We start from the raw sequence: 27,251 nt of genomic DNA on the forward strand, positions 1-27,251 counted from the left end.
AACGCTTTTGTTTCGTCCTTTCCTGCACAACTTACGTTAGAATGGCTGTGCCCGACCCATATTCAACTTTTCTTTACATCGGAACCATACCAAAGGCGAGAACTACACTGCGCTGGTTATCAGTGTCAGATAATGTTGCATATAGGCGTTGGCAGCGCTAGTGGTGAGAGAATTTCGGCGTCGAACCTCTTCACCCAAAAAAGGAAGCATCGGCAATAGCTCTCGCATGCCTATCTGCCGCAGCGCCGTCGCGCCGTCCCCTAATATCGCTGTTCACGCCGGAGGCTATCAGCAGGCTGCGCTGCACGTATCAAAAGCCACGCGTTTGCGCGTTGTTAACATTTTTGACCTCTGTACATGGTGTAAGGTTTACATGGTGCAAGTTTACTTTACATGGTGTACGTTTTCAAGTGTGTTGCTCACGAATCTCAGCTCCGTATTCTTCCTAACTGTATAATTAAAAGTAAACTGATTTGTACATTTTCAGCTCTTATACTTTGTGATGGCTGTCATTTCACTACATTCCTGTTTCTGTTTTCTGCGCTGATATTTATTTGTGTACCACCTGCATGTACAATCTTTATGCCCACCTGCTATGGTCTCGGAATGAGATTGGCAGTATTGAAAAAAAAAATTAGCACCGCCCTCTTGGGATCATTAGAATTTTGAAATGCTTTATACCCAGGGAGCTTAACCATCGTGCCGGCTTCCTGCAGGGCTATAACTTCCGGCAATGTATCCCGGGATTGAGTGAGCATCTGCAAGTTTCCACGTTTATGGCGGTAGCTCCTGCAGTTCCACTGCCAGATGCGAATGACCTCAGCATCTTTACTCGATGGGCGATTCATAGTGCGGATTCATGGCAGGGCCAAATGCAATGGGATTGGTTATATGGCGTACAATGTCTTGAATAGAGGAACGCATTTCAGAGCGAACAGCCTCAACCTCAGAGCGAACAGCCTGTAGGGCGGTTACGCTAGCATGCAGCATTTGATGTAAATTGGTGTATTCGGTTTTTTGCTCCAGCAGTTCTTTCTGGAAATTTATTTCGATGTGGGCTATGGCTGTTCGGCCTGTTCCTCCTGGCTACAGGGTGGCGCGCGGGGGTCGTCGGATGTGGCTTTACGCTTCGGCGGGGGAGGGTTTGCGGACGAGGGCTCGCCAGCGAGTGTAGCTCGTTGCCCTGGAGCAGCTGTTTCCGAGGCTTGTGTTTGGCACGGGTCTTCGCTGTTTCCCCTGCATCACGGGATGGCTTTCCTCGATCCTTGGCGCCCCGAGTCTGGCGCTCGGAGCTGGTCGGGGCTGGTTGCGTGATGGAATCCAGGAAAATCGGCGGGCCCATCGTCCGGAGCCTTTGGCAGTTTTCTTTCTTCTGAAACAACCTGAGCGTACGAGGGATGTCGTTTGCGGGGCTGGAAGCGTCGGGGGCAGTCGGCGGAGCCCGTGACATGTGGGCCCTCGCACACAATGCACCCGGGGGTGCACGGGTGGTTTTCAGCGGAATTCCTTGCGCCGCAGCTGGAGCACCGTGGAGGGGGTCCTGATGTTCGGGCATACATCTTGCCGCTGCCCGACTTGCCACCAGGCCGCGCATGCCTCCGTCTTGCGACAGAAAGGCTTGTACCGGGGCATGCAATTGCCTTCGTGCTATCCCCCTTCTCAACTAATTCTAAAATCAGATAATTGCACACCTCTGCATTGGTGGTACCCTGCCTCGGTGCCATTTTACCCGTAAGAACCCGCTCTGCTGAACGTAGCGATTGAAGCTCGTAAGAATTCAGGTTTACCGAAGAGCCGCGCGCAATTAGCTGCGTTTTCAAGAACACCACACCGGCGTGATACCATTTCGAAGTGAGATGCCGGGGAAAAAAATAAGTATTTACCGTTAATTATGCTGTAATAGTAATAGTACTATCATAATTATAATATTATAATTCTAATTACTTGCCGCTTCAAACTCTCGCCCGTGCAATACACCGTCGCTTGCAGCTCACTGACTCTTTGTACTCACTCGTACAACCTTTGCGTACAGCCCACAGAAAACTTTTGGAGCGCAGGCTCGGGCAACTGTGACTCACAGCTGACTGAAAAAATGTGTCCGTTATCTGTGAAAATTACCCAACTCGCGAGCGACGCATGCTAGGGTATGTAACGCTCCGTTGCCGTCCAGCCGAAATAGCTCAGTTGGGAGAGCGTTAGACTGAAGATCTAAAGGTCCCTGGTTCGATCCCGGGTTTCGGCAAGCTTTTTTTTATTTTTTGACAATACAGCTTTGTCTTCTACCGTGTCTTGTTTTGTTTCTCATGGCCCTATAAACATGACCAGAAACGCTGCACTTCTATTTGCCTTTAAAAGCCACGCAGTAACTTAACAACAATGAAACATATTTTTCTGTCAAAGGACTGTGAGAAAGCCGACAAACGTGCACCTGCGTTTAATACATTTGGCTCACACGTGTGGATGTCCCTCGCGTTCGAAATGTTGCAATCACATGCGCATGCAGCTGTGAAATCTTACAATGGCAGGTTTTTCTGCCATTGTGAGGGCGATGCGACGCCACGTGCTCTAATCTTCAGTTGCAAAGTGTCCCAGAAATGTCAACCAGGGTTGTTTGCAATTATTTTCCTGTATCTTCTTTAACTTTGGTCACCCACATATTACGTGAAATGGCAGGATAGACTAAAAGTTATTGAATAATTAGTTTATTGGGTTATACAAGCGTGCAAATTATTGCAATATTTTCAACACTGCAGCCACATTTTGATGTGCTGGCCTCAAGCGACCGGTACCGCACGCCATGTTGCCCTGGGTCGGGTAACGAAGCGCGACTTTACCATAGAGACAGAAATACTGGTAAGAGTGGACACTCCCATAGAGCCCTGCGGCCGAATGACTGTACTGTAATGTAGCGCACCGAGCGGCCGGGTAGCCAAACTACTAACCATACTTACGTTCACTTTCGGTTTCGCGGACACCGATTTTGGCGGGTAGGTTGAAGGACTGAAAGCGCTGCTCACGGTGACGGGCATCGGTACGGTATTCGGACGCTTTCATGCAATAATTAGTGTTTATTTGAACATATTTTCAGGCTTTGTGCCCGCACGCTTTTACAAAAAAAAAAACCTTTTTTCTGAAAATGTGAAATTGCAATTTACAGTACCATTCACACTTGGTTAAGAATTCTGTCGTGTGTTCACATGTTGCCAAGCCACATAAAAGAGAGACATCATAAATGAAGAAATATTTATTGCATGACACTAAACGGAACAACAGGTTCAAATTGTCATCATTCTTTGCAACACACATAATAATAAACAGTGAGTAATACACAACAGAGATAATACACAGTAAAAGGAAAATACGTTTCCAGGAATGAAAAAAAATGCACAAGTAAAGCTATCACAACCACACAAAGGATTTTTTCTCCACGGTAATTGAAAATGCAGAAAACCCAGAAGACTCAGCCATCCACAGGTTTACTTGTATCTACGACACCCTCAGACTCTGTGCTCTGTTGCAGTCATACAAAAATATCAACCATAACATAATCTAGAGACTGGGATATTTGCAACTGTTTACAACCACTATCTCCGCAGATAATGTTTTTAGTTTGGCAATTTCTCCATTTAGGATGTGAAAGAAGGGAAAAAATTAGGCTTTGATGGCCTCGCTTATTTGATGAACTCTAATGAGGTCTATTGCCTCGGGGCAACTTCAAATCAGTAGCAGTAATTGAACAGAAATCACATTTTTGTGAAGATGCACACGCAAAAGGTTAAGAGGAAAAAAATCAACTTCCTATTGGTTCCTTGCAAGGGTGCATTTTCCCAAGAAGCCGGGTTACCTTGCGAAAGCGTCGCCTTCCCAGTAAAGGCAAAGGGCCAGGCGGGGATATTTTAGGTACGTGCACGTAGTCAACCGACAGGTTCCAGGCTCGATTAAGGCACACAAATTCATGCCTTCCGCTGTCAATACGAACAGTCTAATATAAGAAACAGGGAAGCAGTATATGCTTCTCGTGTATGAGACAATGGTGGCACATTGCAGAATCCCATAAGCATTTGACAACGTAGGTACCAACATGGTTGTCTTCATCTAGGCCAGTCCGACTACAGGCAGCACGTACGGTGACAAACGACATTTGGCATGACCTCTTAGCCTGTCAGTCTTCATAATGTAAAAGGGTTTTTGTGGATGTACTGTTTTCACAATATTACAACTAGCAGCAACAATAATTTGCGAGTGGAGTTTGGAGACTGTATACGCTGTTGTTAATGGTTTTATGAGATGAGGCATGTCAGTGATAAAAAACAGTTTGTTCCTTAAGTCAACGATAGTCTTTTCAGTGGTCGCGTCTTATTGAGTGCCGAGACTTGCGTTAGACTTTAGGTGCTAATGTCAAGGTTCAATAGATGGAATACAGTTGCGGTATCCATCAGAAGCATAAGGCAGCAAGAAGCATTGCAGGCAGTCATCAATGCAACTGAATAACTCTGGGAGAACAGTTGGCACGGCCACTTTTGTGAGTCCTGTGAGGGCAGGATCCATGAAGTGCTTACACCATATTTGGTATGGCGAATGCAGCTGGCTGGTTGGCTCTGTCTTGAGGACACCTGTAGACCTGCACAGTTGATAGGTGATATAGTACACAAACTGCTTGCAATCACAGATGACCTGCGAATAGTCTGTAAATTTCACTGCAACTAGTACTCAAGTATTGCCTTCAGTGCATGCCACCTATTTAAAACACAAGTTATTTTATTCTATTCAGCAATCATGCGGTCAAGCTATTAGCAACACTAAAAATATGGGTCTTTGTAATTTCGCAACACTGGTTAGGCACATTCTTAATGCAATTCAGCTACTGTTTGGGTTAACAAAAATGATAACGCTGCTCACATAGCCTGAATCCCTTTGTCTTTTTTTGTAAAATCAGGACGAAGAGCGAGAGCGAGCTGAACATAATACAAAGCTTAAACAAACCTGTTGCCCCACGGGCTCGCGAAAGAAACGCATCCCGAGAACGGGCACCTGGCGAAAGTATATTTGGGAGCTGTGTGGGCACCATGGCAAGCAGCAGTGAACTTCTATGTTTCTTATTTATTTTCTCTCTTGCTGTCGATATTTTTAAATGTTGCATCATCTTCCTTGTATACTTTTGTGTATATTTATTGTACCCTTGCAATGTACTTCAATGCACCCTGAGGGTATTATCAATAAATAAATAAATAAAAAGAAGCCACAAAAATTTACATTCACAGCCATTCAACTTATTACACAAATAAAAATGTGTAGTCTAATGTGTAACAAAATTTTAAAAGTATAATATTGTGTGTTAGCTTAATTTTAAATATATAGTTTTTTACCACTTGCGCCCACTGCCGGATGGTGCGTGAGTCAGGCCACTCGGCCACGATAAGCCCGTGTGTCCACTCTTCCAATTTTTTATTTCTCTATGACTTTACCAAAGCATACTTACCTGGTGCCGGAGTATCCGTGATCATCGAGGCGGAGCTCCCAGGGCGAGATGCGGGCATTGCACTGCGCTCGTGTTGACCCCTGCCACTACCGCAAACTGGGGCAGATGGGGCATGCAATTTTTGGTAGTGGGGGACTGCGTTCGCGCTACCCCCTTCGCAATCAATCCCAAAATCAGGAAATTGCACACCTCTGCATCGGTGGCACCCTCCACGGTGCGATTTTACCTCTGAGAACCCGCTCCGTTGAACGTAGTGATTCAAGTCCGTACAAATCCAGGTTTACCGGAGGGTAGGTAATGAACAGCATTTCCGAGAACTCCACACCTGAGAGATACCACTTCGAAGTGAAATGTTAGTATGCCATATTGTTAAAATATTATTAGTAGTAATTATTAGTATATATTATTGTAGTAATTACATTGTCATAATTGCAATTTTGTATTTGTATTTACTTGCCACTTCAAACACTCGTCCGTGTAATACACCGTCGCCCGCAGCTCACCGAGTCTCTTTGTAGCCACTCGTACAGCATTAGCGTACAGCCCGCAGCAGAAATGTTGCAGAGCATGCAGGCTCAGGCGACTCTGACTCACAGGGTCTGGAAGAATGCGTTTGTTATCTGTGCAAATTACGTAACTCGCGAGCGACGCCTGGTAGGGCATGTAACGGCTCATTGCCATCCAGCCGAAATAGCTCAGTTGGGAGAGCGTTAGACTGAAGATCTAAAGGTCCCTGGTTCGATCCCGGGTTTCGGCACGTTGGTTTTTTTTCTTTTTTGGGACAATACAGCTTTCTCCTCTACCGTCTCTTGTTTTGTTTCTCATAACACCATAAATGTGGCCAGAAACGATGCCCGCAAAACCCGTAGTATCTGCAGAGTGGCACGTTCATCGCATACACCATCCGTCAGGCCTAACTTTTGCTTAATTAGCTTGCGCAATTTCTACGCTTTTCTCTGTTCTGTTGTCGAAGGAGTCGTCACAAAAATTGCGACAGCTGAGACAGCGCAAAGGTATGGTTTTTAAAGGAGCCATGAAGAGAAATCACAAGTTTGGTTCATTCAAAAGATTGTCTCGTTAGAATCATACTGACACCACTTTTAACGTAAACTTCGCCCAAATAAGCTACATAATTGGGAAAAACGGGAATGGTCATGCGACCCACCAGCTCATTTCCCGCAACAGAACCTATGATGTCACATGAGCTAAGCTCTGCGATTGGCGGAGGCTGGCAGAAGCAGACGCAAATTAGGTAGAGCTTACAAACTAGACGAACGAGCGATTTGCGCTTAAATTTAGGGCACATTCTTTACAAAGCAATAAGAATGATGGGACAGTGGAAGTTACGAAAGCACATGTAAACATAGAAGTACTGATGCGTTCTGCTGTTCGTACTGCGCACAGCATGCTTGGTTTAGCTGCACAGCACTACGGGGCTTGGGGTTGTCTCAGACGACACTGGCCGATTGACGCAAGCAACGGTGTCTTACGTGACCCCATTTGTCGAGCGAGCACTGTTTCAGGGAACGAATATTTTCTCCCAGAACAAAAACAAGCCAGGTTTAAATGCGGGCAAAAACAAACCAAACGCTTGCCACGGTATGGTGGCGCTATCTAGGTTACGGAACGTAAAGAAACGCGGGAACAAATCAACACCGCTGTACACGGTGGAGACAACCTTTGAACGGTCCCGTGCCGCCGCAATTGGGCCAACTGGCTCAACGCGTTATTCTTTTCGTTACCCACGAGACCTAGCAACGCGAAACAGACAATATGATTCAAACGTCTTCAGTAAACCGCGTTGCGGCGATAATTTTAGCGCGGTTTTGACACAATGACTTGCTTCGGCGGCGAGCGAGCAACCGAAAATGGCGGCGCCAGCGTATACCTGTCTCTGCCCTGTACGGCGAATGCGTGAATGAAGGTAGTCTAGGCTGCAGAGCGGTCGGTTCCTGTGATGTCATTTGGGACCACGAAAACGCACGATTGAGCGGGAAAATCAAAATTTTAACCTAAATTGTTTAATTTCTCAGTGAATAAAGCACCGTTTGTATCCGGACAAGCGCTGGGGGCACTATAAAACACGAAATCTTTCGAATAAAACCAACTTGCATTTTCTCTTCATGGCAGGTGCCAGCCGCGGTGGCCCAATGGCTAAGGCGTAGTGCTGCTGAGCCCAAGGACGCGGGTTCGACCCCTCCGCGCAGCTGGTTTACAGACGGAGGAGAAAAACGAAAACGCCCATGTGTAGAAAATTCCGCGCACGTTAAAGACCCCCATGTGGTCAAAATTAGGGAGTTTTAGAATAGGGGGCCCTTGCGTTTGGGGCCCCCAAGAAGTTAGGGGAACCCAAACGCAACACGCTTGCCCGCGACCAGTTTTAGTATAGCGTTTTCCCCGGCCGCTTTGCGTGTTTCACTCGCAGCGCTGTTGCGGCAAACGAGCAAAGCTTTCGGAAGGCGTAAATTACAAAATTTTCAAATACTTTAGTGGGTGTACTATATTTTGCCTTCAATGCAACTAATAATGCAGCAAGTATAGTTAAAATATTTTTTTTCTTTTCAAAATATTGGAGCGTCAGCATAATGAAGTCAATACAATCCAATGTCAGTACTGCGGCTAGTTACTTCGACTGGGCTACAGTGTACTCATTTCTGTGCGCCACTTCTCACAGTTGTCTTTTCTCTTGTGTTTTCTTTTCTTTTCTCTGTACATAACTTGCAACGGTGCGCATAATTTCACCGTTTGTTTTAGCTTTTTTTCTTATTCAGTGTTGTTTGTAGTGTTCCTGATCGTTGTAGTGTTGTGCTCCTGTAGTGCTCCTCATCGTTGAACGATGCCTAAGTTGAGGCCAACCCGTGCCAGCGTCCTTTGTGACCAGCTTTTGTATTTAGATTTGAGTTGGGCGGACTTGGAAGACCTTTTTCTCGGCTACCGGGAGCCAAAGCCACGCCAGTACAAATCGAGCGGCGGCCTGCTGGACGTCAACAGCTTCGATGAAGAGGAGTTCCGGAGGATGTTCCGCTTCGAGAAGCAGCACCTCGACTTGCTCAAGGGGGAACTGAGAGTGCCGGATGTAATCCGAAGCAGCCAAGGTGTGAAAGTTTCGGGCCAGGAGGCACTCCTGATGGGTCTGCGGCGACTGCCATACCCCAACAGGTGGTGGGACTTAGAGCCGATGTTCGGTCGTCATTCGTCGTGCATGTCCAGTGTGGTGAACCATCTGTTCAACCACGTCGAGACCACGTTCGGCCACCTGTTGGGAGACCTCAACTCCCATCAGTGGCTTACCGTGGACGACCTCCCGGAGTTGGCCGAGGTTAGTACATGCTTGCTTACGTTACTCTTCAGCGTGGTGTATTGCACTCGCCAAGTTATGAAATACAGAAGGTACTGACTACAGTGACGGGGCCCATCGCTTTAAAATCTGCACTACAGTGACGGGGCCCCGTCACTTTAAAAGAATCACTACAGTGACGGGGCCCTCTCAATATAACAAAATCAAAACCAGCCGATTAGCCGCCGCTTCTCGTTCTGTGATTTTGTGTTGTGGTTCTGCCGCTGACTACGGACGTTGTAGTCCGTGGTTCGATTCTCGCACCGTGGTATTTTTTGGGTGTGTGTGTGCGTGCGTGCGTGCGTGCGTGCGTGCGTGCGTGTGTGTGTGCGTGCGTGCGTGCGCGCGCGCGCGTGCGTGTGTGTGTGTGTGTGTGTGTGTGTGTGTGTGTGTGTGTGTGTGTGTGTGTGTGTGTGTGTGTGTGTGTGTGTGTGTGTGTGTGTGTGGCTGCGTGGTTAGCGTTTTGTAACAGCAAAACCATTCACACGGTTAGAGCAGTCGGTCTTGGTTTTTTACTGAAGCGGCGAACCACTCCCGCTCACTGGAGCCAAGGCCGACGTAGCCATCGCCAGTTACGCCCGATCTCCTGTAATTATTACCAGTGATTAATAATTAACAGTGACTCTGGCTAGTCAGTGAGCGGAAGCGGTTTGGCCGGTTAGGTAAAAATCAAGACCGACTGCTCTCGCTGAAATATTGTGAAGCGGGCGTCGGGTGGCGGCTTGGAGATCCGTTCGGATAGAGCTAGAGTTAGTCCGACCATGTGTAATTATTAATAATGATTTGTAATTATGAGTGATTCCGGCTAGTCAGTGAGCGGTAGCGGTTTGGCCGGTTGGGTAAAAATCAAGAGAGACTGCTCTCAAAGCGAGTTGTGTTTCCTCTGGACGGAAATTTAGTGACAGCTGCCGTTCCTTCTGGACGGAACGCTAGACACAGCCTTTCCATAAACAAGCGCCAGGCAGCGCATGCGCCAGGCAGCTCGTGCGAACGACTGACTGGCAAAACATGTGTAGTGCATGAACAGATGAGGGGGCCCGTTACTGTAGTGCAGATTTTAAAGCGACGGGCCCCGTCACTGTAGTCAGTACCAACACAGAAACCCGGGGTCCGTCCGGCATGACACTTCTTTAAATAAGGGAGCCGAGGATCACATTCCTGCAAATTACATTCCGTGCACTGCATTGTAGTCTATGCTATGACACTTCAAAAAGTTGGCTCATAGCAAGCAGCGATGCAGTGAGGTCCACCTTTTGAAAGCTTTCTTCAATTTCAGAACAATAAAGACTACATTAAGACAAGTCAAATAGGGAACATGTATGAACAGAGCAATTGCTCCTTTTTAGTGCTAAAGAACTACTATGAGATCCTCCTGTGTTAAGCAGCCGACCTGGCATTTTTTTTTCTTTTTGTGCGTGCTAGTACGGTTACAAGCTTTCCTCGCATTGCGTGTTTAATTAAGACTTTCTTCACTGCAGGCTGTGCACAACAGAGGAGCTGCTTTGACAAACTGCTGGGGCTTTGTGGATGGCACTGCAAGGCCCATCTGCTGGCCATCCGTGGAGCAGAGGATCTACTTCTCGGGGCACAAGAGGGTCCATGCAGTCAAGTACCAGGCCATCATGTGTGCTAATGGCATAGTGTGCGAACTGGATGGGCCTTACCCAGGGCACAGGCATGATGCTGGTGAGTGTAGCTATTGTCGTCGGGTGTAGACCACAATAGCTGCGAAGGCAAAGGACACTTGTAGTGCTTGGTAAAGGGCACTTGTGGTATCGGGGCATGAGCGCAAAGTTTAACCTTTGTAGACAATAATGGGATTTTCAGCTACTAAGAAATATGAACACATAGCCATGTTTTCGACCAGCTCATTCTACAGCCATCTTTGCGTAATCTGAAGCAGAGACCTTTAACCAGCCAGCAACCGAGCAAAGCTCCGAATTCAGTGTCTCGAGGACAGCACGCCCCGAAGGTGAGATGTGTAAAGTGACCGTATTGTCCAAGAATGAAAGTAACGAAGAGCACCTTACAAAAACAAATCTTTCATTTGTCCCAATTTATTATTTTAAATGAAAAAGACGCGAGTGGCGGCTTGCGGGCACGCTGGCTGCCAGTGACTGCGAACCAGCTGCCTATGGCTTGTTACAGGCCGTCCATACTTTCGGCCAAAAGCAGGACCAACCGCTTTCTCGAAGCAGGGGGCTGGGAGAGCACCCTACGTTGCTATTTTTCACGAGAATCTTCTACAGCTTTGAATTTGACGCCTTTGGCGCTGTTATGTCAATGGCAAGGTAAAGAAAATACTAATTAGCCAATGTTTCGACACGCACGGTTAAAAAAATTCAATGCCCTTCTACTATATGAAGGATGGCCAGTGGAGCTGTGGGGCATAATGTTAGTCATCTCGTGGCTCATTGTCATATAATTTATTTTGCGATAGTTCCGGTAAAGCAACATTTACAGCCATTTCCTGTAACCCAACTCCCTCCGTGGATGGCCATGTATTGCCAGCAGACGGCATTTACTTTTCGTTTTACAACTTCACTACTGACTCAATAACACCAAATTTGGAGCCGTTTTCTGTAATCATACTAACCTGAGGCGGGCAACAAAGCAGCACGAGAACATACTAGCCGTGCTGGGGTTGTTCCTGCTCCCCACCACGGTTCTCGGTCGGCCCGCAATAGACTTCTCTCACGTGAAGAAGTCACACAGCATCACTGTTTCTGCCGCCGTCGCTATCCACCTTGACCACACATCCCTCCCCAACGCTTAGGAGCGCCTATGGCGATCCCTCCAGACTAATTCCTGCACCAGTTGTACCTTCCCACACAGACCAATTCCTGCGCCAGTCGTACCTTCCCTCACAAGGTCCATTCCTCTCAGTTCCCTTCCCCTAACTTTCTCTGTGACTGCCTTGACGCCTTCTCTCACACCATGTGGCCTGTCCTCGCAAGTCTCACGCCGCCGCCCCCCCCCCTCCACCACCTAGCCATCTGCAGCAGTGAGCAGTGGTAGGACTTGTTGGGCCACTCGGAAGCGGGGGTGCAGCTACTTGTGGTTGACCGAGCCGCCGCCCTAGCCACCGCAGCCACAACGTGTTCCTAAGCCAACTTGCTCGTAAAATAAAGGGATTTCTCTCTCACCTTCACAAATAGGTAACCATGCTTCCCGGCGAAACACTCAGTTTGGGAAAGCTAGCCTACAAAAACCAAGATCACACCGATCTTTTGAAAGTCGGCTTCACCTCTACGTGAAAATGCACTGTTAGCAGACTCACTTTAGGGAAAACATAAGCCGTCTTCTGATGAAAAATATGAAGGCCGTTGGACCACTTTTATGATTTTGTTTTATCCTCACTGGGATGTTTTTTTTTTGTTTTTTTTTGGGGGGGGGGGTAGAAAAACTTGCCTCAGAAGGAGCATGATGCGATATTACACCCGACTGCCGTAAAGCCCAGACGTAAAGCAGCTCCGCTGTTAAAAACTCCTTGCCCGACTCTGTAGCAGAGCGATAGTTGTTTCAATTAGGGCAGTATTTCTGAGGGTGCGTGAACAGAAATGGACAACGTCCCAAGTCTTAATGGTTCTGGATAACTTTGCTTCGGATATTTAGGTACGGCCACATGATAAAGCTTAACACTGCGTTCTCATAACTAATCTTAGGGGCTTTATTTTCCTAATTTATTATGTGTAGTTTTAGGGGTACGGTATATATTTCTTTTGTTTTTGTCATTTTTGATGATTATTTTTTCACACCGCCACAAGTTCGTGACATCCCGATGAGGTTTATGAACACTCACATCACCTACAAGCAGAGGCCAGCTTTTGTAGGTGCCCTTGCTTGTCACCGTCCGCCTTCCTTGCGTATCGCAATCTTTGCCGCCTGTATGAGTCCCATCTCTATGACATCGTCTTGTGTGGGTGGTGCTTCAGCGGCTTAGCATGCGGTCTTATAAATGATTTACGACCCAATCATTCAATATAAAGGGACTTGAGCGCACCACTTTGAAGCCAGTTTTGGGTGATAGCTTCACATGCCTTGGCTGCAAATGTGGAGGAGGGTGTAGTGCAACTCCTTTATGCACGTGTGGTGCTGTTTTAGCTCCTTTCTCCTCCCAGAATCAGTTGGAAGCACACAATGCGCAAGTGTTCTCTGCCCTCTTGGGGGCCCGTTTGATATGTTTGCCCCTTCGAGTGGGTGTGGATGTGAATGACTGCGTACTGCCGTTCCATGTCCCTGGAACGTGCTAGCTTCTTGCGTAGCCGACAGTCGAGTAGCTGCTCTTATGAGGTCATGCAATAGGAGCTTCATCATGCAGCCAATAGATTTGCATTGAGGACCAAATTATTGTTTGGCGCTTTTTGCCCTTAGTTGGCCTTGCGCCATTAAACTCCAAACATCATCATCATTGAGGACCAAATTGCCACTCACAAAATTTAGACTATCCAATTTATAGACCACTGGCAGCATTCTTTCCCTCCAAATTGCAATGAGATTTCATCTTTTTTACAGCGAAGCTGAATATTTCTCGGATTCCCCATTTTAGGTGTGCGGAAAAATCGGCGGCAGAAATTTTCATGGAGGGAGTTTGGTTACTGAAAAGGGCTGTCATTTCTGTTTTATCAAAACTATACAAAAATGTATGAAAATCAGCTGCTCCGACAATTCTTAGATCGAGCATGTGTCCCAGGTTTTCAGCAGCAGTCGGTGTTCCGTGAATGTGTGGGGAACCGTAACGAGGAACTGCCTTGGCCCCCTAATTAGGCTTCCACGCCTTTTCAACCCACCCACATCCTGCCAAGTCATCGAGAATGAGCTCATCCCCAACGCCCTGAACGGGCCCTTCAAAGAGGGGTGCTACATCTCACAACAAGATCGAAGCCCCTTCCGCACTTTCAAAGCTGTTTAGCGGTTACTGGAAGAGCGCGATGTCCGGCTGTACGAGTAGCCTCTGAATGGGGCCGACTTGCACCCCATAGAGAGCATTTTTGGGGAAACGAAATAAATTTTCTACCTCACCACGACGACCGCCGACTATTTGTGGCTGGCTGTAAAGGCGGAATGGGAAGTCAGGGCATGGTGAGGTACGCCTCATAGGTACGCCTCATTTCCCCGCAGAATTCATGACACCATTAGGGTGGAAGGTGCTTTGTAGCATGTAAATTACTTTCACGTAAATTATTAAAGTAAACCATTTTCATGTGATTTTTGTTTCAAAACATGCAAATTATTTTCATGTATTGAAAATTTAAATTAATCGTTCAGTCAAGAACCTACAGTTTACTATAGTTGGGTGTGGTATCGCCTCACACTCCTTCCGGAGCAGGTTTTCCTGCCACGGAAAAAACCAGTTCCCAGTATAGACAAATAGATAAACCTTATAAAAATAAAAAAAGGTACTAGGACATCCATATTTTAGGGAGGCTTTTATTGCCCCTGCAGAAATGCCTTCTAGCAACGCATCTGTCCTAAAGGTGAAGCCAACTAACGAAAAATCAGTGTAAGCTTAGTTTTTGTAAGCTGGCTTTTCCACATTGCCTGTTCCGCAGTGAAGCATGGCCATTTACGGATATAGTATGATTACAGAATTTTCATTTTTAGCATAGCAATACCGTGTTTGCAAGGTGTGCCCCACTATAGCGCAGTGAGGCTTTTGGAAGACCGTTACGCCCAATATGGCATGCCAGCAAAGCGGTAATTAAACATATCAGATAGGGCGGCAAGTGCAGTGCGAACGCACTCTTAGACCGGTGCTCCTTGGTTCCCGTCGGCACCCATACGCGGTGCAGCAATGCAGTTTGGCCACTGCTTGCGTGCTCCGTTTACTTCTGAGCAATCCTGTACATGCATGGTTGTCTGAGCAGCCTTGCTTGTGCGACTCAACAAAGTTGTTTTCCAAAAGGGAGTTGAGTGCACTAACACGCTATCTCATTGTCTGTATTTTTCGCAGGTATGCTGAGGGAAAGTGGGCTGTACGAAAAGCTGCAACGGCTGGTGCAAGGGACAACATACACGATATATGGCGACCCTGCGTACCCGTTGCGGCCACTGCTGATGCGGCCATATGCAGGCTCATCCCTGAGCCCGCAGCAGCAGAACTTTAACAGCACCATGAGCACCGTGCACCAGGCAGTTGAATGGGGTTTTGGGAAGACAGTAAATCTGTTTGCCTTCCTTGACTTCAAAAAAAATCAAAAACTTCTGCTACAGAATGTGCCACAAATGTACAAGGTGGCTACAATTCTCACAAATTGCCACACGTGTGTCTATGGCAGCCAAGTAGGCATGTTTTTCGGCCTGCGGCCACCATCATTGCATGAATATTTGCACTAACCTACCGTGCTGCATGTTTAGACATCCAGAGTAGTATGAAACGGCACTCTAGCCATGCCTGCAGCGATCAGCTAGAGTGTCATTGGATGACACTCTAGACACTCCGTATATTTTTTCCGTGCAGGCTGTGAGTAGATGTGTACTCTTGAGCAGATGTGTGTTGTTGTATGCCCTTAGATAAGGTGGTGGTGCTGATTGCTATTTGATTTTTAATGTATAAATGCAATATTCATGCATGCGCGGCCTGCACTACAATTTGTATTTATAATTTTGCGTGACTTGTACATTAAGTGGCGCAGACCCCGTCAAGTTGCTTTTGTTGGCTTTTTGTCGCTGTAAACATCTGTCCATGAGCACCACAGCTTGGCCCCTGGCGTTGGGTGATTGTGTTTACCATGTCTCCCTATTCTAAGTAAGCATCGTTGGACACACATACACATTGTAGTGTGTGAGGTGAACCGAAAGACAGTCAGTTTCTTGGAGCAAAAGAACACGCAAAAGTGGCGAAAGTGTTTTGCGTTGTCTCAAATTACAGGGTGCAGACCAAGTTGATGCCTTATTTGTGGGCGATCCCTGGTTTGCAGCTACCTGAGCCCAGTTGCGCAGAGGTGGGGTTAGCAATGGGGCACAATGTATGCCAGAAGTATTGGTCATGTTGAAGGTGGGACGTTGTTTGTGCAGACACTCTTCTGGGGCCCAGCTTGAGGAGGAGGTGGTGGTTTGAGACACCACTTGGGAACCAGATTTAGGCGCCTTCTTTCTGTCTGTTTGCTGTTTACATCTGCTCCTTTTCGGTCGATGTGCGCGCTCCACGGTGCTTGAAGGTCCACCCCCCCCCCCCGAAGTAAAATGGTTGCGCCCACTTTTGGAATGCAAGGCTTTTTGTCCGTGCTCTTGACATCTGTATGTTTGTGTATGTCAAACAAACTTATTGATTGATTGAAGAGTGCAACAGATTGACAGATGCTATTGTCAAGGAACCCGTTTCCTTTAAATTAAACTGTTTGTTTTTTCTTGTTTCTTCTTTTTTTCATAGTTTGTTTACTGCCACCGATACGTTTTGGATATCAGATTAACTTTTAACCATTTTGTTTCACGTTCTCGATTCCTTTTGTTGTTTGCTGCTACCTGTATGTTTTCGTAATTAATAAACTGTTACCATGAATTGCATTTTCATTGCCATTAGTGCTTTTGATTGTCCCCACCCCCCTCCCCTCAAGGCCAGCAGCACTTAAAATCTGACCTCTTAAAAACCATAGACTGCAAGATACAGAAATGACAGCCACAGTATGGGTGTGCTGGTCCAATTGGCCATTATAAATTGGAAATTGTAAAACCGGAATTGAGAAGAGTGCAACCATTATGGCTAGTACGTGAGCAGTGGCTGGAGATGTTTTGAAGGCAACTACAATTCTCATAACAGGCATTGCCATGGATTGGCTGTTATACCCAACTTTTTCCATTTGCTGGGCTTGCAGTAGTGACAAAGCAGCTGACTGTACATTTACGTTTTTGCTGTTTGCATTGTCTTTTGAATTTTCCCTGGTTAATGCCTTGGCGCTGCAGGGTAAACTAAGAACACCTATTCAAGCGGCCTGTAAAATGGCTTTTAGAGGGTGCTGCAAGAGCCAGTGCAGGCTCAACGTTCACAATATACGAAAAGCGTGCATGCCCATTACGCCCCTTGCTCATGTGCCCATTGGCACGTGCATCTCCGAGCCCGCAGCAGCATCGGCACTGCATGCCAAAAAGTGAGGCCTCTTTTTAACAGCGAAGCTGTTTACCAAATCGTTTGACTTCCACATCCACAGTTAAAAGAATAAAAAAATGCCCAGCGCTCGTGTGTGTGCCACGCGGCAACTAACCAGCGTCCCCGGCACACATTTGTCAAGCCAAACATACGACATTGTTGACCAAGATTAGATGAAAAAAAAAAAAACAGTGTATGCACACACTGTCTAGTGATCATCACTTCCAAAAAAGTGAAGGGAGCTCATGCGTATAGTGATGATGGAGTAAAGACCGTTGCAGCAGCAGCGAAGAAGTAAATTGGCTACGATAGTGGACTTAAATTGTTGTTGTGGTCATGAAAGTTGCATACAGCTTTGCTACCTTCATGCCTTAAGCATAACTGTCCCCCCCCCCCCTTTTTTTTTTAAAGGCCGCAAACTTGTTTGCTTTCTAAAAGCTTGAGAATTAGGAACCATTCCACTCTGCGAAAGTGGTTGACCAGCAAAGCGGTTTAAAATACACATCACACACAAGTGGTTATAAAGCTTACATATATTTATTTCCCTCATCATTTGGTAGTGGCAGGTAAGGGTGAATCTCAAAAAGAAAGAAGGAAAATCTTGAAAAGTAATAAACCGAACATGCAATCACTCAGTGCCAGGACACACGAAACCTTTCAAACAAATTTGCACTTCTCAAAGAGGACAACAAGGATAGTGTAAGATAGGCTAAACGACAACCCAGAAATGACAATCACAGATTAAGCAGGTGTGGGGGAACAGCATGTAGGAAACAAACTAAAAAGCTAACTTGGAAAACGAAGGAACTACTTGTGAAACGTAAGATCATAAAGGTGTCAAGTACGGTGAATCAACTTCAATCAGCAGAGCTGACAAAGCTGATTACTACAAGTTTAGCAAATGACATTCGTGCGTACAACATGGCAGTGATCCAGGAAACACTGGAACTAGGAGGAAGTTTGAAAACAGCTAAGAGGAAGACAATGTATGCACTCAGAGACAAGAAGGGCAACATTACACACAACATAGACAAGGCAATAAAAGTAGCTGAACATTTCAACACCAGCCTGTATGCCAACGACGTTATACCAGGGGAAACTGAGGGAATGAGCTTAGCTTGTAATGTCCAACTACAGTCGAGCCCGCATATAACAGCCCCACTTAAAACGAACTTTCTCTCATAACGAACAAAACCTGTGTAACGGTCAAAATATACGTTATTTCAATGACATGAAATCCCATGTACATTGAACGACTTTGAGCCCTGCCGATCGGTTACAGCGAATGACCGCACCGCGATGTGGGTTGAAACGACGGCCTCTTCCCAGCTCTGCCGGCGACATGCTACTGAAGTGGTTCATCGACGCACGGGCTTGCGACATTCCATTAAGTGGCCCAATGATGCTACGCAAAGCCAGAGACTTCGAATTTTGCCCAGGCAATGGGTGGCTACATCGGTTCAATGTGCGGCACGGCATTGTTTTTAAGTCGATTGTCGGCGAGGCGGCGTCCGCAAGTGACCAAGATGCTGCAGCGTGGCTTGAAAAAAATGGAGAAGTTATTTCAAGCTATGCGAAGTGTGACGTATATAACGCAAATTGAACGGTGTTATTTTGCCAGATGTTTCCCGATAAAACGCATGCTATGAAAAGCGACACATGCACTGGCAGGAAGCATAGCAAAGTGCACGTCCCACTATTTCTGTGCACTAACATGGATGGCAGCGACCGGCGCATGCCCTTCATCATCCTAAAATCGAACGAGCCACATTGCTTTAGGAGCTATGTGCCTGTGCACTACAGGCCTAACGCTGAGGCGTAGATGACGTGCGATTTATTCGTGGAGTGGCTGAGTGAGTTCGACCGTGACATGCAGAAACAAGGCATGCACGTGCTGCTCGTAATTGATAACTGCTCTGCGCTCCACGTGCAAACTTCCCCGACGGCAGTGACCCTGCTTTTCCTGCCACCCACTACCACTTCGAAAGTGCAGCCGGGGCGGGGCAAGAGCGATGCGAAGGAATCTGACGTGGATGATGACGAAACTTCTGAGCCTGCGCCTAGAGTGCGCCGGTTGTATGGGCTACATAGAGGACCTTAAACAACTTGTTTACGCCAAGGGCCTCGGCGAAGATCACGCGGTTGCTCTAAATAAACTGGAGACCGCCCTCATCAAGTCTGCCCCGCAGAAACAAGCAGCCATCATGAACTTCTTTGCGAAAAAAATACATTCTCTTTTGACTTCTGATTTCTTTTTCTTTACTTTTTTTTACACGGGTCCATTTACTACAAACTTCGGGACATAACGAATGGAGGCCGCGTGACGCTCAGGTTCGTTATAAGCGGGCTCGACTGTAGCAACTAAACAAGTAGAAAAGGCTGTCAAGGGCATGAAAAGAGGAAAAGCAGAACGTGACAAGGACATAATCTTGCATTTCTGAGAGGAACCCGCCGCGGTGGCTCAGTGGCTAAGGCGTTGCGCTGCTGAGCACGAGGTCGCGGGTTCGATTCCCGGCCGCGGTGGCCGCTTTTCTGATGGAGGCGAAAAGCAAAAACGCTCGTGAACGAGATTTCGGTGCGCGGTAAAGATCCCCAGGTGGTCAAAATTAATCCGGAGCCCTCCACTACGGCGCGCCTCATCGCCTGCATTGCGTCGGCGCATTAAACCCTACAATCAAATCAAATCATTTCTGATAGGAGGGGGAGATGGGCTGGGGTGCACCCTGCACTCATTCACAAATAAAAGCAGCTACCTCTTTCACTTAAAAGAAGAATATACAATGAAAACATGCTGCTGGTGATGACATATGGAGAGGAAACTTACCACCTCACTAAACAACAGGAAAGCAAAATAAGGTTGGCCTAATGAGCCGTGAAGCGAAGAATTACAGGAGCAACACTTATGGACAGGAAACGACCTTCCTGGATCAGGGAACAAGCAGAAGTAGATATCATACATGAAAAAATAAGTAAGTAAAAGGAAATAAATTAACTGAGGCTGGCTGTGTAGTGAGATGAAAGGTAACAGTGGATAACAAAAGACGGGTCTAGAAGACGGAGAAGGCCAATAATATGATGGAGGGACTAACTTGGAAAATTTAGAGGTAAAGGATGGATTAGCCAGAGGCAATTACTTTTTTATGGCGAGTGCTCGAATGACATTTAAAAGTGCCTCCTGCTGAGCCATAAACATGCGGTGTTCCTCCGCCCGCTGCTGGAGGAGAGCTTCCTGCTGCGCCAGCAATAATCGCCGTTCTTCTGCCCTCTCCTCTTGCTCCTGCTTTCTCTCCCTCCGGAGCTCGGCCGCCTCCTCCATCCGTAGCCGCCGCTCCTCTTCTCGTTCTTCACATGCAGCCTTCCATTCCGCTTTTCGCTGCTCTAGTGAGGCCCACTCGAAATCCAGGCGCTTTTCTTCTAAGGCGAGGCGCCGAAGCTCCCTTGAGTTTTCTTGGTCGCGCCATCCATTCCCGTGGGTTAGTCTTCTTTGAAAGAATTGGAGATTGTTCTCCGGTTCTCTGGGCCTGCTAACGCCTACAAAGTACCAAAAAAAGAAACACAAGATCATTACACTTGTTCTCCAAACAATTCTTTGTAACAGCCTTTTATTGAAATTCAGAGTGGCACGTATTGAGGTTTAAAGTTGAGTTCATAAGTGCTGTGGCTGTATTTTAATGAAGGTAAAATGGGACCTCATTTAAGGTTATAGTGATGGGAGGAAAAAAATTTACGTGTTTGCAGTTAAGCTTAATATCCCACACACCTCACAGCAGTGTGTAGCTTGGTGGCATAACAACTAAAGTGAGGTGCCACCAACTTTGTTCCCTTCACAGTTTCCTTTGCTTTTCCACTTGGTTTTGTCAATTGACTTTGTGTGAGCACTTGTCCTTGTTACATGTCGAGGCAGGCTTTGGGCCTTGTCCATTCTCCCCCGTGGACTTGTTTTTATATATGTCTTATTTAGTCGACTTTTCATTTCACTGTACTGGCCTAGTTAGTGTACAGTCGAAAGCTTTACGACAATAAACACAGGAGATCGTGCCGCTCTGTGCCTGCAGAGCACTCTGGTGAAAGGCTGACACACTCTGAAATACATTTAGTGGACACACTCCCTAAAGAAAAGTGCTGGAGCGTGCCATTGTCTGCGGTAGTTCTGTCAAGGCACGTGGAAATATCAGCGCGTGAAGATACAGCCCTTTCTATCACCCTGTTGGAAAATGAGAAACAAACTTTTTTGTTGCTTGATTTAAAAATAACTGTCTTATTGCTAGATAAAATGCCCCAGATCTGCAAGGGCCTTCTCTGCAATCGCTTCCAGGTATTGTGACGTAACTACCACAGCAGAGAAGTGTGTGATCAAGCGATATCAGGGAGAGTGTCTGGTAAACGTGCAAACTGTGAAAGCATGACAGCCTGTCACCAGAATGCTGTGCATGTAGTCAGTGTACTTAGTGTACTTAGTCTAAGTTTACTTTTTCAACTTCCTTTGTTTCACCCAACCATTGTTACTGCCGCAGAATGAATGTGCATTACATTTTTAATGCAATCGCTAGTTCTGCAAGCCCTGCCGAATTTGCATTTTCAACGAGTAAGTGCGTACAAGTGTCCCGAAGCAGAAAAGAATTATCAACTTGCCCCGTCTTCCTTGTGGAGCGTCCCTGTTGGGGCCGGTGCTCTGGCTGGTCGGTTGCGGGGGGAAGCTTGAGGTTGCCCGCGCACTTGGGACTTGGCTGGCACTGGTGGGGCGGTCGGTGCTTTGGCTCGTTTGCTGCGGGGGGAAGCTTAACAGTTCCCGGACACTTAGCACTTGGCTGCCACTGGCACCTCGGCCATGACTGGAGCTGGGGCCTCGGATGGTGGTGCCTTGCAGGTCATCACTGGGGCCCTCCTCACCACTGCTCCGCGTGTCTTCCGGGATGTCGTCGTGGTATCTCGCATTGTCTTCATAAACATACTGAAGTACGTCTGCGACGCCAGGCGATATACCATGCAGCCCTGGAAAACATTTTGCGTAATGCAAAAAAGTTGCAAATATTTTAAACACAAAGTATAATAATATAGCAACGATTTAAATGGTAGAAAATCGGCAGTTTTTTACGTGCATCCGACAAAAATGTTTTTCAATGCAGCTTGTACGTTCTATCAACAATACCAAAAGCACAGTCAACCACATGACATGAAAAAAGAAACTGCTGGACTCATTGCGCCCCAGTAATAATTTAAGAGTACTTTTTTACCACAGTGTACGATGAGCAACAACTCTGCAAAATGTTACTGCACACTTTTGGGGGACCGCTCCGAGCAACGCTGTTACAGCTGGGCAAGTAGAGTCGAACCTCGTTAATTCAAACTCAAAGGGGCCCAAAAATTTGTTCAAATTAAAACAAGTTCGACTTAACGAAAGCAATTGAAATACACATAACTTTGGTAGGACCGCAGCATCAGTTCGAATAAGCCACAAGTTCAAAATAAGTGAGTTTGAATTAATGAGGTTCGACTGTATTTGAAAATATTGTTACACAGTGGCAATACTCGAACCATGAATGATTATGGATGATCTATTTACAATATTTACAAGCAGCCGTGACAGCCTATGCAGGCTGCTTGCCAGCCTTTTCCTCGTCTTCGATGCCTGGCCGTGGCACCATGGGGCATTGTCCACCCGTGACAATATATTTCACAGCAAATGTTATCTGTTGCAAAAGCCCAATTCACGACAAAACTATTGGGCCGTGCATATTGTGCGAAAGGAACTATTATGTGAAGCGTAATTTTCTCTGATCGAAGCCAACTATGAAGCCCAGCCAGCCTCGTTTGGCGGGGAAGGTGCTGGTAACTTCAACAATTGCACTAAGAAACATCTGTATATATATATATATATATATATATATATATATATATATCTGAGGTTTGCGGGTGACTGTCATTTGTGGGCGTAGTGTATATTTTACCGTTCATGACAAAAACGTAGTTCTTCTACAAAAAAATGTTATAGCATAGTAAGGAAATGTTGCAGTTGTTTGACAGGGTTGCTGAATGTTGTCAAGTAGGAACTAATGATAGGGCAACAAAACGAAAGTTTTTCACGAAAAACGGAGCCAAAAAAAAAATCGATGACGACAGGCAGATTTACCACCACAAAATAACCGCAGGGTAAAGGTTTGATGGTCTGTGTTTCTGTGGGCCAGACCACAAACAGGAGCGCATTACCCTGTGTTTTTTTTTCTTGGTCGGTCTTTTCAGCGCCAGTTCTCAAGATAAAACTTCCTTAAAAACCGGACCACTTTTTTTTTTTACCAAATGCTTCCGTATTTGTACCCGGCACAAAATTTTCTCGGCACCAGACACCACTTATTTTTTTCACTCGGCGCCCCCGTGATGACACGGGCATCGGCGCCTACACTTGCAATCAATGGGCACGCGGTTGTTTTCTTGATTTCAAAAATAGCATTCAAAAATCAAAGAAACATGCTCGTGGCGGTCACTTACACTCGGGATTTTCCGGCTGCGTGAGGCTGTCGGCGGAGCTCCTGCTCACAGCAGCGGCCGCCGCGGTGTCTCGTGCAGTAGATGCCGCGGTCCGCTCTGCCGCAGTGTCGGAGCGCTGGTGCGAGCGGGCGACGGTTATTTTTCGCACCGCCGACCGCTTAATCTGGTAGCCGAACTCCTTTGCCAGATCAAGCGTATCTTGCAGTAGGTGGTGCTTTTCGTCATACTGCTCTTCAGTACCGGACCTGTAACGTAGCGCACGAACTCCTGAACTTCTGTAGGCGGCAGGTGACAGGCAATGAAGCAAATGCCACGCTTTCTGTCAACAAACGCAAGTGGTAGAATTGGCAAACGAAAGCAGCACTTACTTTTTTAAGTTTGTGCGATCTTCATGCACGAGCTGTGCGAGCAGCAGGTCGCAACGATCGCGGATGGCCCGCACAGTGAAGATCCTTTTTGTGCCGACTTCGATGTTTTTGGTGATGACCAGCCACGCTTTTGAGTCCTTAAATGGATTTTCTGCGCAAATTTCCTTTAATAAATTTATGTCATCCTCGACGGTGAACCTCGCTCGGGTATCTTGCCCTTTGGGGTCGGCCATTTTTGTCGATCACGCGAAGTCTCGCTGCCTGCGAGAGCGACGCAAGCTCCTCTTGGGGCCAGCTTTGGGGCGCCCGCTATTTCAGCAAAATAGCGTGCGCGCTAAACGCAAACGCAAAACCCCAAGGGCGGCTTGGGTTCTGCGCATGCGCAGTACGAGGCCCCAAGACGCTTGGGGGCCCCAGAGCGTTGGGGCCCCCTATTCTAAAACTCCCTATTAATCCAGAGCCCCTCAATGACCAGGTGTAGCCTCGGCGCGTTAAAATCTCCAAATAATTAAGCTTTTTAAGCAAGGAGAATACCGTCCTTCTTCAGGCAAACGTCAACCAATGTTTCCAGTGTTCCAGGGCCGTAGTCAGGGGAGGTGCACAACGGGCCCCTGCACCCCCCCCCCCCCTCCACCCCCGAAATTTTTGACGCCAGGCTCACGTGCGGTTCAAGTCACCTGAAAAAATGCCTGAAGGTTCCACGCCGGCAGGCGCGGAACCTTCAGTTTTGAGGACATTTTTGTTCATGCAAAGCTAAACACAAGGAATAAGCTACCCACTGATCCCTTTTGCCGCTCCAGATGCTGTACATGTCAACACATACAGCCGGGGGGCGTGCCCAACTCCGAATTGCTCCCGCAGCATTTCGCGCCGAATACGCTGAGCTTCACCGGGAACCCGCAGCGAGGCGATTGAGGCAGTCCCGCTGGCGGAACTCCACAGACGGGAAACGGCGGAACACCAGGAAAAGCCTCCTATGGACATACATGTAATCTGAACTTTATAGCGTGTCATTCCTTGTCTCTACTATGGAACAAAGTGTAATAACATGACAGAGCATGCATGTCACTGTACTTTTAAGTCAACTATCAATCCTTAATCTGCTTGTTTTCCTACCGACATTGCCTTTCATTAACTACTGCAGTTCAATAATTTCTACTGTATGAAAATCATTCCTCTGCCCATCTTGTAGTGCCTCCACATCATCAAAACGGTATAATTCTTTTTAATGCGGAGGTTTGTCTTTTTTTCACTTTTGCATTACTTCCTTGGCCTCCATCTTGGTGAGAGTAACCATTATGTATTTATTTAACGTCAATTTTACTAAAACCTGGCCTGTTAGAATTAACAGCTAGAGGGAGAATAAAATTTAAGAAATGTGCAAGAAGCTCAACACTCAACAGAAGTGCAGTAAAGTGTTCCTCTGAGTGTAGGTTTACGAAGGACGTTACGAGCCCACAACAAAATAACAAGAAGGCGATTACTTAAGGACGAAGGCGCAGGTTTGCTTGCTTCGCCGCCAAGTTACACGAATGGGCTGCAAGTACAGTGGAGTGCGACTTGAAGGTTATTGCGGAAGCGCAACTCGTTCAAATTAGGAAGACAAAACACCAGCTTTCGCAGGTCTTCTCTGGCAATTTCGTTATCGTCGGCGTAGATAAACCAAGTCTGTGCGTGATCACAGCGAGTGTAAAAGGGTGACAAGATGGTCGTGGGCGCCATTTTTGTAGCACGGAACAGCCAACAAGGAACAGAAGAGTGATAAATTTGGTCGTGGCGAAATCTCGATTTTCATGGTTCCGAAACGAGCCGCTAGGCCCCTGGCACGCTTTACCGCTCGATGTTCTCGCGATAACCTTCAAATCGTGCTCGACTGTGCTTCATAGCTGATTAGAAAAATTATTCGTCCCTTTCCGGAAGGAAAATATAAAACACGCGAATCTTGGTAATGAACACCAAATGTTGGCCGCCTTTTTCCGGAAAAGCCTGGCGAACTTCGGGGTCCGCACGCCACTCACAAGCACGCTCACGATGCGCTCACCAACGCGTGCCCGCATACCAGTGTGCTCTTCGGCCGAACGAATCACCCGTGGCCAGCCCATAGATCGGCGAACGTGAATTTAGGTAATCGTCGTTGTAATCATCATCATCATCATCTAAGCTTCTTGATGTGGGCTTTACTGTTAGCGTTTAGCATACACATGTCGCACGTTTAAGTCAGTTATACCAAGCTTCGTTTGAAAAACAACACGCAGCAAGCGTTCCTACCTACCCCTTCCCACGTTTTGGTCTAGCGCGAGCTTCGTTTGAAAAACAACACGCAGCAAGCCTTTCTACCTCCCCCTTCCCATGTTTTGGTCGAGCGCGGGTCCACCGGAAAAAATTCCTGGCTATAGCCCCTCAATGTTTTCGTATACCAGAATTCAAATTACTTCGAGTTCCAGCTTTCTTTTTACGCTGTGGCTCCTTTCTGTAGCACCATCGATAATTAGATGGAACTACACTAACAAAACCCAGGAATGTTTTTACGAGAAGATTTGTTACAATTTTCACGTGCTCATGCACGTTAGCACTGCTCGCCCACGCACTCCTGGCGCCTGATGTATGTACGATTCATGACATACTGCCGCTCCAACCGACTTTCTGCAATGGTTAGGCTGGTGTAGGTTCCCAAATATATACCCACCTCTGGTTTCTTCCAGTTGTCTACACGACAAAATAGTAGAGTCATATGGGCGTCCTGTTCCTTTCTTCTTCGTTCGCAACAAAGCAAACAGAAAGATGAACTTATTTCGCCGTTAACTAACCTACCTAGGTGTGACCCACACTCGCCCCTCCCGCACGAAGCCCCGAGACTAGAGAATAAACGTAATCACAACTGGATTTACCATAATCCGCTGCGATGGCGTAAGCACGACGGCCGGACGCGGTATGAACCGCACTTACTGTGTTCCCTGATTAGGTCATTGACTAACTGAAGGCCGTTCGTTCGTGCTTAGCCTACATTTGAACGCCTGATTCCCAAGTAGCTCGAAGCTTGCCTTTGCCGTCTGACTTGTTTTAGTTTAGGTCTGCCAGCTGCGAAGGGGGCCCGCGTAAGTATATTGCTTTATTGTTTTCCTACAGGCCTTCCAAAACGGGCCCAAAGTCTTGTTCTTATTCCCGCAAAGCGTCCTTAACCGCGTAAGAAAACAGTCATTTCAAATCCTCCTTGATGATCCCCAAACGAACCAGTGCGCGCTCGACCGCACGACGGCACCGAACGCTTCGCTTTTTCTGTCTCCACGATGGGCTGGAAAAGAGGCGATATACGCCAGCTCGGATCCGCGCCGAGGCCACGGAGCAGCCGGGGGGAATTCCACTGGCGAGCACCCGCGGCGGAGCACCCCGCTCGGACAGTTCCTTTTTTGAGTTCCAAGGAGCCAGCCGCATGGCATTCCTTCCAAGATGTGGGCCACTGTCCGCAACCAGGCGGGAGGCCCGGAGCGCTCGTAT

At 47.0% G+C, this 27,251-nt stretch overlaps 2 protein-coding genes and 3 non-coding genes across 5 annotated transcripts; 4 read left to right on the forward strand and 1 right to left on the reverse strand.

Annotated features, from left to right (window-relative positions):
- Positions 1-2,169: 2,169 nt before the first annotated feature.
- Positions 2,170-2,242, forward strand: Trnaf-gaa (transfer RNA phenylalanine (anticodon GAA)). Its single transcript has one exon. It is a non-coding gene; the product is annotated as a tRNA-Phe (tRNA).
- Positions 2,243-5,471: 3,229 nt separating this feature from the next.
- LOC144150856 (U1 spliceosomal RNA) lies at positions 5,472-5,635 on the forward strand. Its single transcript, XR_013318583.1, has one exon. It is a non-coding gene; the product is annotated as a U1 spliceosomal RNA (small nuclear RNA).
- Positions 5,636-6,163: 528 nt separating this feature from the next.
- Positions 6,164-6,236, forward strand: Trnaf-gaa (transfer RNA phenylalanine (anticodon GAA)). The gene has a single exon. It is a non-coding gene; the product is annotated as a tRNA-Phe (tRNA).
- A 1,546-nt stretch (positions 6,237-7,782) lies between these two features.
- On the forward strand, positions 7,783-16,245 carry LOC144150840 (uncharacterized). Its single transcript, XM_077682197.1, has 3 exons — positions 7,783-8,798; positions 10,295-10,502; positions 14,770-16,245. The coding sequence occupies exons 1-3, from the start codon at positions 8,316-8,318 to the stop codon at positions 15,150-15,152; spliced, it is 1,074 nt and encodes a 357-aa protein (XP_077538323.1). The 5' UTR covers positions 7,783-8,315; the 3' UTR covers positions 15,153-16,245.
- Positions 16,246-20,032: 3,787 nt separating this feature from the next.
- LOC144150847 (uncharacterized) lies at positions 20,033-24,193 on the reverse strand. Its single transcript, XM_077682209.1, has 4 exons — positions 23,757-24,193; positions 23,389-23,633; positions 21,535-21,894; positions 20,033-20,433 (listed from the first exon to the last, which is right to left on the reverse strand). The coding sequence occupies exons 1-4, from the start codon at positions 23,987-23,989 to the stop codon at positions 20,033-20,035; spliced, it is 1,239 nt and encodes a 412-aa protein (XP_077538335.1). The 5' UTR covers positions 23,990-24,193.
- Between the last annotated feature and the right edge of the window lie 3,058 nt (positions 24,194-27,251).

Source organism: Haemaphysalis longicornis, unplaced genomic scaffold (assembly GCF_048455015.1).
Source record: "Haemaphysalis longicornis isolate Haplotype H1 unplaced genomic scaffold, Haemaphysalis longicornis Haplotype H1 scaffold_80, whole genome shotgun sequence".
Taxonomy (NCBI): domain Eukaryota; kingdom Metazoa; phylum Arthropoda; class Arachnida; order Ixodida; family Ixodidae; genus Haemaphysalis; species Haemaphysalis longicornis.

Excerpts from the sequence above, each read along its gene's own strand:
- LOC144150840 (XM_077682197.1), top strand. The coding sequence starts at position 8,316 with ATGCCTAAGTTGAGGCCAACCCGTGCCAGCGTCCTTTGTGACCAGCTT. Across the intron at positions 8,799-10,294 it reads ACCTCCCGGAGTTGGCCGAG|GCTGTGCACAACAGAGGAGC; the intron begins GTTAGTACATGC and ends TCTTCACTGCAG. Across the intron at positions 10,503-14,769 it reads AGGGCACAGGCATGATGCTG|GTATGCTGAGGGAAAGTGGG; the intron begins GTGAGTGTAGCT and ends TATTTTTCGCAG.
- LOC144150847 (XM_077682209.1), bottom strand. The coding sequence starts at position 23,989 with ATGGCCGACCCCAAAGGGCAAGATACCCGAGCGAGGTTCACCGTCGAG. Across the intron at positions 23,634-23,756 it reads GATCGCACAAACTTAAAAAA|GTCCGGTACTGAAGAGCAGT; the intron begins GTAAGTGCTGCT and ends GCTACGTTACAG. Across the intron at positions 21,895-23,388 it reads GCAGCCGGAAAATCCCGAGT|GGCTGCATGGTATATCGCCT; the intron begins GTAAGTGACCGC and ends AATGTTTTCCAG.